We start from the raw sequence: 12,795 nt of genomic DNA, 5'->3' as shown, positions 1-12,795 counted from the left end.
GATCAAACAGGAAGAAAGGGTTGTTTAAACACAAATAACTTTGATCACGGGAGAAGCAGCATGACTAAGCCACAAAAGAAGTGGAAAGCAGAGACTGACAGGGCACTTGAAGCTCCAAAGAACGGAAAGGTCTGCTGCTCTGCCTCTGCTGCGGAGGCTCCAAGTAAGGGTGGTCATCAGACTGATCACAGGCCAGGAGATCCAAAGACAGTCTTACACGGTCATCTACTAGTTAGACACCTTCCAACCTGGACATCTGAAAGTTTACCTCCAACTTATCTCATCCCGGGATGGCAAAGAGCACACTCCAGGAAAGGTAACAAGAGTCTGTTCACGATGGCTTAGAAACCCTTCTCATGTGCACATCAGCACAAACAACCTTTAGAAACAGCTGAAATAAACTGTGCACACTACCACAATTGTCTTGCTGAGCCTTTACCCCACAGTATCCCTCAGAGACTTTCTGACACACCCATCCAAGGCCACAGATAACACAAGCTTTAAGAGAAAGACAAAGAAGCAGAAGGAAGCCTGGCTCAGCCATGCCTGTTTTCTCTGTCAGGTAAGAGAGTCCTGAATGAGACAACTGCCTTGACCATGCTCATCAAAGTCATCAGGATCCATCTGCAAGGAAAATCATTTTAGCATTCAAGGACAAAAAAATAGCCAGGCGGTGGTGGCACATGCCTTTAATCCCAACACTCTGGAGACAGAGACAGACAGATCTCTGAATTCAAGACCAGTCTGGTCTACAGAGCAAGTTGCAGGCTAGGCGCCAAAGCTACAGAGAGAAAAACAAACATTAGAAAACCAGAAATTAAAAAAGAAGCATATAGCATATTCCACAGAGTTTAAAGGCTAAAAGCTGAGAGAAGATAGTATATGGAAGACCACCCCAAGCCTGATGTTTAGTGAGTGAAAAGAGATGCTCGCAAGGAGCAATGGTAAACTGCTCTTAGTCTCATCAGTATGTGTCCCTGGTCTGGATTTAGTGTGATAAGATTCAAACACATCTTTCCAATAACCTCTTGAGGATGCTCAATGGTTCCTTGCTCCTTCAGTCAAATACTTAATTAGCACAGTGAAAATGATGTGCTTATTCCTTGCAGCAAGTCCAGTTTGAGAACTGAAAACGAAAGGAGAGGTCTGGCAGTCACGCAGAGACAAGGAAGTGGCCATGGAGACTGGCATCTTTTCAAGGTCAGTTGTTGGGAGAAGGCAGAGAAACTTAACTCATCTGTTTGGAGGCCCTTGGGAAGGGTAAGGGCAGCCGCCAAGGCAGAAACCATTGAAAGCAAAAGCAACAAAATAGAGGATAAAGCAAACAGGCCCCAGGTGAAAAGGAGCTGCCTGGAAAGCCTGTGGGAATGCATGGTCCATAAACACAACACCCTTATTCCTCTCTACCACATGCGTTAGCAGAACCTGATGTTTCATTCAGACATCCATTCTGTCCTACTGCCTATGGGTCACAAGGAGAACTTGGGAGAAGAGTCTGCAATGCCCAATTCTTATAGAAACTCACACTTATCAGAAGGACCCACATGTGTCTTGATTGCCTGCTAGGTGCAGATAATGCATTTATTGGTGAGAGTTATAAGATGTGTTTGCTGCAGAATGTCTCTGGAGGCAGGAAGCAGTCCAGCCTTCATTGCAGTCTTGTGAGCTCACCTCACCCCATGCTCCCTGGTCTCAGCCCACCTAACACATTTCACAGCTTCCCTTTTATTCCCAGATGTGACACACACTGTAGTAAATCATTTCCGAGACAAGATGCTTTAGTTTAAAAGAGAGAAAGAAAGCTAGGAATCAACATCACTCCCTTGCTCTCTCACACATTAGAATCTATACAAAGTTGTAAATATGCATTACTATTATTGGAGTGTCTGGCAAGCCTTACATCTGGAGATAAATCAAGTTCCCCATCTGCTGGGTTTGCCGCTTTTATTCAACGTTAACTTCTTGATTGTTTGCAAAAACAATTTAATAACTGTTGAGAAAAAGGAAAATCACAGGCACAAAAGGAGGAAACAAGGAGAAAGGCAAGCTAAGCTCTCTTCCTGTAGCCCTTTCCCTGCCCTCCTGTGAGTGCTGCTTCCTCCTGACCCTGTGACCCCTATCTGACACAGTTTTACCCAACATCTACAAAATTCTTTTTGGCTATTTCATAAGGAACAAAAAATGACTTAGTCCCAGGTTTTTGTTTGTCTGTGTTTACCTCAAATAGAAATATCTATTTACAGTAAAATGTGAAAGTTCTAGATCCCCATTATAAACCATGGTGAAGAGCAGAGGAAACCTTCAGGGGAAGGAAGCTGGGGGAGCTCATGCATAAAGAACACTTTAGCAACTAAGGTGCCTGCAAAGGGCGTGCAATCATCTCTTGGGCAGAAAATCCACAGAACAGCCAGCACTTTGAGCTATTTCAATATGACAAAATGAAAGCCTCATGTACTCCTGCTTTTCTTGATCAAGTATGACAATTTCTTCCACTCCTACAGACTTCAGGGCTTAAAATAGTAGTGGTGTTCAGAGTGTTCTCCTTGGGAAGGCGCAATAAACCTCAGGATGAGCAAGAAATCCTCATTCCTTACCTGATATTAACCAATGCATGCGTCACCTTGCTAGCTGCTTCCTTCCACTGGCCTGCGTTGGTAGAAAGCCTAAGGACTGTGGAAGGAAAAAATACAGGTCTGTCAAGTTCTTGACACAAAACACAAACAGAGCCAGTGCAACTCTTCTGTTTTAAAACAATCAACAAAGATGGGCTTATAGAAGAGTTCAACTACTTCCTCCAGGAATTTTTTTCTTTCTCTAAATGCTCACTTTCCATCATCAAAGTAGTCATGACTCCTTTTCTGCCTTGAGTTTTTCCTAGGCCTCCCCTGATAATGGGCTCCAAAACTTTGTTTCTATATCATTTAATATACTAAGATGAAGCAATAGCTCAGCTGGCCACAAGCCTGAGTCAGGTTCCCAAAGCCCACAGAAAACATCTGATGTGGTGCCATACACTTGTAATCCCTGCACTGGGGAGTAGGACACAGGTGGACTCCTGGGGCTTGTTGCTGGCTAGCCAGCTTACCCTTCTTGGCAAACCCAGGCCAATGAGGCCCTGTCTAAAATGATGAGGTGCACAGCTCCTGAGGAATGACCTGACACTGACCTCTGGCCTCCATGCACACACACCTGTGCACACACGCACATTCACAGATACCTATAGAAGGGTGGCAATGTGAAGGTAACCTGGTTGCCGTGGCTATCATTTCCCTAATAGCAAGGGTTACACTTGGTTAGCATGGAATTATGCTGACCAGGCTGGCCTCAACCTTAAAGCACTCCTACGGGATGAGTTGGTGTCTCTTCTTGCTCCATGTGTATCTTTATAAACCTAAAGCCATACACCCAGTCAAATAGGACAGATAAATATGATCATGTTTCAATCAAGGAATGAGATACTTTGCTCCTCTAGATTACATTAAGTGACCTGCAAAATTAATCAACAGGACATTCACTATCTGACAAAACTCTCTCTCTTTTTAAAGATTTGTTTATTGATTTTGTATACAGTGTTCTGCCTGCATGCCAGAAGATGGCACCAGATCTCATTACAGATGGTTGTGAGCCACCATGTGGTTGCTGGGACTTGAACTCAGAACCTCTGGAAGAGCAGCCAGCTCTTAACCTCTGAGTCATCTCTCCAGCCCAACAAAACTCTCTTTTACAAACACACTCCCAGCGGGAGAAAAGATTACAGGAACACGTAGTGAGCACACCCCCATAGCTATAGTCTCCAGGTCACTTTGGTACTGTAATCATGCCATTTAGAAGAGACAGAAGTACTCCCTGAATGAACAAACAGAAGACAGGCATTCAAATACATTTTTGTTTTTGCTGTGTTTATTGCATGAACATGTGCACACATGTATACAAGTACATATGTCCTTGCATGGTCATATAAAGACCAGTCATGGACTTCTTGCTTTACTGCTCAGCACCTTAATTTTCTTTAGGTTTTAGTTATTTATTTGTTTGTTTATTGTGATTTTCTGAGATAGGGTTTCTCTGCATAGCTTTGGAGGCTGTCCTGGAACTTGCTTTGCAGACCAGGCTGGCCTCAAACTCACAGAGATCCACCTGCCTTTGCCTCCTGAGCACTGGGATTAAAGGTGTGCACCTCCACTGCCCGGTCACCTTATTTATTTTTAGTTGTACTAATTTATGTGTGAGTGTATGGGTACATGCTTATGGAGGTCAGAGGACAATCTGTGGAAATTGATTCTCTTCTTCTACCGTGGGTCCCAGGGATTGAATTTAGGTTATCAGGCTTAGAGGCAGATACCTTTACCTGCTGTGCCATCTAGCTGGCCCCTCCACCTTGTTTTTGATATAGGTTTCTTACTAAACCTGGAAGGCACTGATTGGCTAGACTAGTGGTAAGACAAGCTTCTGGATCCTGTCTCCATCTCCCCAGCATGGGATTACAGCATATACAGTCATACCTGGCTTTTTAATGTGGCTGTTGCTGACTTGGGTCTTCATGCTTATGCAAAAAGCATTTTACCTACTAAACCAACTTTCCAGCCCCTAAATATGTTCTTAATATCATTGGGTCACAGAGATCAATATGTGGAGTATTTAAAAAGTGTCAGGCACTGGACAAAGCTTATATATAATATAGCATACAGATAGGTGTTATGCAACAATTTTCTCCTGGATTCAAGCATATCATCCTTCAGGAAGCTCCTCAAGCAGGAAGGGAAACAACTCAAAAGAGTTTCAGGAAGTCCCTGAAACTGACCAGACTCACTAGGCCCCTCCCTGAAAAAGTTAACAAGCCAAGCTCCCAAGAGTCACTTGAACACAAGGCAAGCTACAAAGAGGTCTCTTAGATGGGCCAAGCTACAGAGAAGACTCAGAGACCAGACCAGCTGCCTAGAAGCAAAGTTAGCTGTACAGCCTGAAAGCAGTTTAGAGACCAAGCTGGTCTCTAACTCACAGAGATCTGTCTCTGCCCTCTAAATGCTAGGATTAAAAGGGTGTGCCACCATTGCTGGGCTAAAAAAAATTTATTCTTAAGGATTTATTTTATTCGTGTGTGTGTGCGCGTGTGTGTGTGTGTGTGTGTGCGCGCGCGTGTGTGTGTGTGTGTGTGTGTGTGTGTGTGTGTGTGTGTGTGTGTAAGTTCGGGTGGAGGTCAAAAGAGGACACTGGACCAATGCTGACCAGCTGGTATGTCCTGACATATCTGGATCTCTGCAATGCTAGGAACTAATGCCTGCTCTAATGCGTTAACTCCTTCCTGGTTTAGATGTAAACATGATTTTATAGCACAGGTGCTGTGTTTTGTTCTGCTGTGTATTTGTTAATATGACATGGAGCACTGTCCTGGAAGGTACACTATGTGAGATCAGTAGGATCTTTCAACGCTTGAGGGAAGAAAGGCCAGTAATTTCTCAGGGTCTGGAGAAACAGCTTAGCCTGGTTAAGTGCAACTGTTATGCAATCATGAAGACCAGAGTTGACCTATCAGCACTAACGTAACAAGCCAGAGATGTGGTGACATATTATTTAAAAACCTATCCATGACAGTCTAATGTAACTCAGGTTGGCTTTGAATTTGCTGTAAACTCCTTATCTTCCTGTCTCTACCACCCAGCTACTGGGATTACAGGTTTATGACGTGCAAGTTTTCACCCATGTTAGGCAAGCACTCTACCAACTAAGCTACACATATCCCCAAAATATCCCCTGATCTAACTTCCCAAGTACTAGATTACACATCCGCTGTATACATCTAGCAGTTTTCTGTGAGTTCTGATGATAAATCTTAGGTCTTCATGTTTGCTAGGCAAGTACTTTACCAACGGAGCTGTCCCCAGCCAATCGACCCCTGCTTTTTGAGACAAGGTCTAATGTAACCAGGTTGACCTGGAACTCTTTATGCTGATGAGGGTGACCTTGAACTTCTGATTCTCCTGCTTCTACCTCCAGAGTGCTGAGATTACAGGCATGTGCCAGCAACACACCCCTAACAAGGAGCAGTGGGGGATTGAACCTAGGGTTTCCTGCATGCTAGGAAAAGCACTCTACCAGATAAATTATATCCTCAGACTAATAGCGAAATTTTGGGGTAAGTTTCTTCAGTATTTCTTTCTTGTTTGTTTGTTAAAACAAGGTTTCTCTGAACTCACTCTGTAAACCGGACTGGCCTCTAACTCACAGAGATCTGCCTGCTTCTGCCTCCCAAGTGCTGGAATTAAAGGCATGCACCACCACTGCCTGGCAATTTTTCTTTTATGAATGTAATGGTGTGTGATTTTTGTTTTCCATAATTTATTCTATGAATAATAGTTTTAGTTCAAAGTATAGTTATAGTGTGCATGTAGGGGTCAGAGGACAACTTTTTCCCTGTCATCATGGTTCCAATGACTGAAATTAGGTCATCAGGATTGTACAAGTACTGTTACTGCCAACTCATTGCCATCTCATTGCTCCCTGCCCTGCAACACATTTTTAAAAGCATATTGTGTATATGGGTGTGTCCCTGCATGAGTGTGTGTACGTATTGTGTATATGGGTGTGTCCCTGTGATTGTGTGTGCATATTGTGTATACAGGTATGTCCCTGCATGAGTGTGTGTGCATACTGTGTATATGGGTGTGTGCCTGCATGGGTGTGTGTACATATTGTGTATACAGGTATGTCCTTGCATGAATGTGTGTGCATATTGTGTATATGGGTGTGTGCCTGCATGAGTGTGTGTACATATTGTGTATACAGGTGTGTCCGTGTGAGTGTGTGTGCATATTGTGTATATGGGTGTGTGCCTGCATGAGTGTGTGTACATACTGTGTATACGGGGTGTGTGCCTGCATAAGTGTGTGTGCATACTGTGTATATGGGTGTGTCCCTGCATGAGTGTGTATACATATTGTGTATACTGGTGTGTCCCTGCATGAGTGTGTATATACTATGTATACCGGTGTATTCCTGTGAGTGTGTGTACACCTCATGCATGTGCACATGTGCCTGCAGAGGCCAGGGGCATTGGATCCCCTAAAACTGAAGTCAGAGGGGTTTTGAGTCAGTGATGTTTTGCTGGCAACTGAACCCAAATCCTCTGCAAGAGGCTGTAAGTGTGCTTAATGTCTAAACCATCTCTGCAGTCCTTGCTGGCCCTTTTAAAACATATTTTATTATTTATTTTACCTCCTACTCTTTTCATAACATAGGAGTCCCAAGCAGAAGCAAGGCTTTTGTTTTGCTTTTTTTTTATTTTTTTTTGTTTTTTAAGACAGGGTTTCTCTGTGGCTTTGGAGGCTGTCCTGGAACTAGCTCTTGTAGACCAGTCTGGTCTCAAACTCACAGAGATCCGCCTGCCTCTGCCCCCCAAGTGCTAGGATTAAAGGCATGTGCCACCACCGCCCAGCAAAATCGGAGTTAGTAAAGGCAGAAGGGTCACATACACATAGATCTTCCTATTGCCTGAGGAGAGGAAAGGGGTTTGTTTATTGTTTTTGAGATATCTGTATATAGTTTTGGTTGTCCAAAAACTCACTATGCAGACCAGGCTAGCCTCAAATTTACAGAGGCCCTTCTGTCTCTGCTAATGAGTGCTAGGATTAAAGTCATGTACCAATAAGCCTGGCTACAATCTCTTTATTCCTAGACCATCCAACTAGAGTCTTCTGTAGCATTTTCCTGTTCCTTACCAAACACACAAGGCACAGGGGAAGAAGAAAGAGAGAGAAAAGCCCTTACCCATGGAGTAGAGGTTGTCAAAGCTCTGGTGCATGCGGATAATTTCATAGTAAAGCTCATCGTAGCTGCTGGGGGTCGGCAGGAATGTGTCACCATATGTGATAAACATATTAAACAGGTTCACAATCTGAAAAAGAAGCAATAGCCCATATACAAGCATCAGTCTGTGAAGATCAGGAAAACATGGAATGTTACAGTCATCTCTTACTGGTTTGTAAAAACTACAAAATTTAGGGACTTTGTAAACTGGCTGTAAAATAATCATTATTAAAAATTCATTAATATAAATTAATTTAATATTAAATTAATATAATATCCACAGCTTTGTATCTCTTACTTATTCTCTACCTTTATTCTTATCTATATTCTGAAAACTAGCTTATACATGTGTGAAGTGACTATCATATAATAGGCTGCTACCATACATCTCAGCCAGGCATGACTCTGTTGTTATGCTGAGAGCTGAAAATTGCCATGGTCCTACAATTAGCAGATACTTTCATCCCCACCAAATACTCCACATTTACAAGCTGGGTAAACAAATGGTTCGGGGGTCTCTTTCTCCCTGAATTACCAGCCAGATAAGCATTTCTATGTGCCCCCCAGAAGCCAAGTGCAGCAATGATGGAACCACTTACCTGGCTGCGAAGCCCTTAGAGACTGCAATAGTACAGTATAGTTTCTCACTGAGCCCAAGCTCAGTATCCATTCAGAGATGTGACCTGAATGAATGCCTCGCAGGCCAAATACATGCAGAAGAGTAAGGATCACCAGGTTAAGACTCTGATCCATAAGGAAAATCCTGCGTAGATGCCAGACCTCGGTTCCTATTACAAGCCAGTCCATTTCTACCTTACTATAATGGCTTCACAAGAACAAATATTTTTATTAATACTCACCATAAGGGCCAATGTAAAAATGTTGTGTTTGGCCAAAAGTACAGTTTCATTTGACATAAGGAACTTCAGCAAGTTTATCAAGGCTTTAAAGAAGAAAAAAGAAAAACAAATTATTTAACTAATAATCAATATAATCAGTAAGAGTAAGGGCTGGCAAGATGGCTCAGTGAGCAGAGGCATTTGCTACCAAGTATGATGACTTCTGTGATTGCAGCATGCACACAGTAGGAGAGTGCTGCCATCTAACCTCCACACGTGTCCACATACATACAGACACACACACATAAAAGAAATGTAAAGCAGACTCGCTCTATAGAAATCCACAGGCCTGAAGTGAGTCCCAGCAACCAAGGCCTTTTTGTATTGTTAGTGTGTGTGTGTGTACATGTAAAATAGGCTGTTACGAAACACTGCCACTTCACTGTAGTATAGAACACTAGCATCTACTTTTTTCTATCCAGCTGCCATTTGGTGTCGACTACTCAACAGTTCTCCACCCTCCCCCAATTACCAGCATCTAGTAATCACTGATCTTCATCAAGACCAACATTTTTTAAACTTCTATATCCGAGGAAGAACACGGTATTTGTCTGTCTGTGTCTGGCTTATTTAACTTGACATATATACTCCAATTCCATCCCACTTTCTATGTGGCTACAAATGACAGGATTCGATTCTTTCTTAGACTAAGTAATTTCCCACTCCTATAATTTTTTCTTTGTTGGGAAGGGGGAGCTGTTGTGGTTTGAATGAAAATACCTCCCCCAAATAGGCTATTATGTTGGGATACTTGGTCCCCAACTGGTGTCTCTCTGCTTCCTGCTTTTGGATCAAGATGTGAGCTCTCAGCTGTTCCCATCATGCTATGCATTTGCACAGCCAATGGACTCTTAGGCTGACTAGTTTTATGTCAACTTGACATACATTAGAGTCATCCGAGAGAAGTGAGTCTCAACTGAGGAATGCTTCCAGAAGACTGGGCTGTAGGCAAGTCTGCAAGGCATTCTCTTAATCAGTGACTGATGTGGGAGGGCCCAGAACATTTTAGGTGGTGCCACCTCTGGGCTGCAGATTGAGCAATCCAGCAAGCAGCCTCCTCCATGGCCTCTGCATCAGTTCCTGCCTCCAAGTTCCTGCCTGTTTTTGTTCCTGTCCTGACTTCCTTTGATGATGAACTGTCATGCGAAAGCATAGGCCAAATAAACCCTCTCCTCACAAAGATGCTTTAGTCATGGCGTTTCGTAACAGCAATAGTAACCCTGGCTAAGACAACTCTAAACTCTGAAACTATAAGGCCAATAACATGCTTTCTTTTATAAGCTGCCTTAGTCATGGTGTTTTGCCACAGCAATAGAAAAGGAAGACAAGAACAGAAGACAGAGTCTGGCTCACAGCCCATGCTGGCCTCAAACTCAGAATCCTTCAGCTTCTGTCCCTGAGTGCTGGGATTATAGACATGCCTACTATACCATGTAAGCTTATGTGTGTGAATACAAAAACATACGTGGGGGGAGGCAGGCTGAGCTCCAACTCTCAATATAGGCGACAATGAAACTTGTTTTGAATGAGCCCAGGACCATGTTCACCCTAAGTATGTGTTCTACCACTGAGCTACCCCTGCAGACCCTGCCCATTTTTAACTACACTTCCTGTCCCTTCCCCCATCCATTTGTGTAAAGAGAATTTCACGTAGCCCAGACCAGCCTCAAACTGGTTTATATAGAGACTGGAGTGGAACTCCTGACCCTTCTGCCTCCCAAGTGTTAAGATTACCACACCTGGCCCTCTTGTTCACTTTTAAATTGTATTGTTTTCTTAAGTTTTCGAGTTTCATATACATTTTTGGCATTAATCTTTTGTCAGGGGCTGGAGAGATGGATCAGTAGTTAAGAGCCTATGCTGCTCTTATAGGGGACCCCACTTTGTCTCCCAGCACCCATTAGAAGGGGTGCTCTCACAACTTCCATAACTCCAGCTCCAATGGAATCCAATCCTCTGGCTCCTGCCAGCACCTGCATTCGTGTGGAAAGACCACCACACATACACATACTTTCTGTTAACAAAAATAAATCTTTTTTTTAAGACAGAATCTTACTATGTAGCTCTGACTGGCCTAGAACTTGCTATTTCATCTAGAGTGGCCTTAAACTAACAAAGATCCTCCTGACTCTCCTTCCCCAGTGCTGAGATTAAAGGCTTCTACCACCATATCCAGCTTAAAAAATAAATCTTTAAAATAAAAGTCTTTAGACTTTTCTCAGATGAACAGTTTGACAATTTCTCTCCCATTTTGTAGGTTGTCCATGTTGCTTTTATTTTTGCTATGTATAGTCTAATATAATCCTATTTGCCCTTTTTTGCTTTTATTGTATTTAGTCTTGGGTCTTTTATTTATTTCCAATAGTGGAGACTGTAATTAGGGCTTTGTACCTGCTAGGTGAGTCTCTACTACCCACTACTACTTAGAGAGAGAGACAGAGACAGAGACAGAGAGACAGAGAGAGAGACAGAGAGAAGAGAGAGAGACAAGAGAGACAGAGAGAGGTTTATGGATATGTGATGTATGTTCAGGTTTGTTCAAGCCAAGGTATGTAAGCATGGAGATGAGAAGACAGTCTTGGGTGTCTGCATCTTGACTGTCTGTCTCTACATAAAGGCTCTGGGGACTCTGCTGTCTCTAGCATCTCATCTGGAAGCTGGAGTGTTGGGACTGTAGACACGTGCTGAACTTTTATCTGTGCTCTGGTTATCCAGACTTAGGTCCTCACACTTCAGCAAGCTCTTTAGACACTGAAACATATCCCCAGCTCTTCATTTTCATTTTGAGACAGAGCCTCCTATGTTGCCCATGCTGGCCTTAAACTTACTCTGCAGGATGCTTTGATTTGGCTTTCTGAATAGATGGAATAACAGGCCTATGTCACCAGGACCAAGGTCTTTTAAAAGCTGACTAAAGTCTGTGTAATGCAGCTCAATTGTAGACAGTTTGCCTAGCATAGATAAGGCCTGGTTCAGTCTCTAGAACAGACAAACTGGTATATTTAAGAAAAGTGGACCAGTGTGGTATCACACACCTGTGCTACAGCTACATAGGAGCTCAAGGCCAGCCTGGGCTAAATGACACCATGTCTTTTTTAAAAGAAGAAAGCAAAGCACTACTCTTCCAGGCGCTTGTCTGCTTATCTGCCCATGTAAGGCTTTAGAACTCTCCTTCTCTTTGTCACTTCTTACAAGCAATTAAGCTCAGAAATGTGACTGCTCAACTGTCATTTTGGTGTTTTAAATTCCCTCCCACGTGGTGATTTCCCCATCAAACTTTCTCAATTTACAAGTAAAACTAAGGACCCCTTCCCCCTCAGCCTGCTAGAGCATCTACTGTCAACAGGTTTCAGAATCATGTCTGTTTCAAACGTCACTGCTGGAAGGGCCGTGTATATATTCTAAGTGGTCCCCAGATGTGGCAGCTACATTGCAGAACCAGCAGCTGTGCTCCTACGCCATGCAAAGGCAGCTCATGAAAAGGCAAGGGAAAGTTCTGCCAGCTGTGGTGGCACACACGCATGATCCCAGCTATTTTGGAGGAGGGCAGAAGCAGGCTGATCCAAAGTTTAGGCCTACAGAGGCATAGGCAGGAGGACTGTTGTGAGCTATAGGCTACCTGACCTATAATGAGTTATAGGCCAGCACAGGTTATTGAATGAGACCTTTTCTCAACACCCGCACCCCCCCAGCATGTCCTAGAAATATAGCTCAACTGTAGAGCACCTACCTAGTGTACATGTGTCTATGTTCAACCCCTAGTACCATGACAAGAAAAAAATGCCTTTTAATTAAAATCTTTTTTTTTTTTTTTTTTTTTTTTTTTTTTTTTTGGTTTTTCGAGACAGGATTTCTCTGTGGCTTTGGAGGCTGTCCTGGAATTTGCTTGGTAGTCCAGGCTGGTCTCGAACTCACAGAGATCTGCCTGCCTCTGCCTCCCGAGTGCTGGGATTAAAGGCGTGCATCACCAACGCCCAGCTTATTAAAATCTTTAATGATGTTTCTCATTGTATATATGTACATATGAGCCTGCATGCCCCTGTAGCTAGTAGAGTTAGGGACAACTGTTCTGGGAATCAAATGCCAGTCCTCT

General features: G+C 43.2%; 1 protein-coding gene across 2 annotated transcripts in view; it reads right to left on the bottom strand.

Moving 5' to 3' along the window:
- Armh3 (armadillo like helical domain containing 3) overlaps positions 1 to 12,795 on the bottom strand; it is a 169,785-nt gene that overhangs the window by 68,697 nt on the left and 88,293 nt on the right. For both annotated transcript variants that reach the window (XM_005063514.4, XM_040743729.1), the window contains 3 exons: positions 8,664 to 8,746; positions 7,765 to 7,891; positions 2,595 to 2,670 (listed from right to left, as the gene is read on the bottom strand). In XM_005063514.4, coding sequence (XP_005063571.1) covers positions 2,595 to 2,670; positions 7,765 to 7,891; positions 8,664 to 8,746 — 286 coding nt within the window. The remainder of the gene's footprint in view (positions 1 to 2,594; positions 2,671 to 7,764; positions 7,892 to 8,663; positions 8,747 to 12,795) is intronic.

Source organism: Mesocricetus auratus, unplaced genomic scaffold (assembly GCF_017639785.1).
Source record: "Mesocricetus auratus isolate SY011 unplaced genomic scaffold, BCM_Maur_2.0 Super-Scaffold_4256, whole genome shotgun sequence".
In the NCBI taxonomy this organism is placed as follows: Eukaryota; Metazoa; Chordata; class Mammalia; order Rodentia; family Cricetidae; genus Mesocricetus; species Mesocricetus auratus.
The sequence above is the reverse complement of the archived record's forward strand: the minus strand, read 5'-3'. Positions and strand labels throughout refer to the sequence as shown.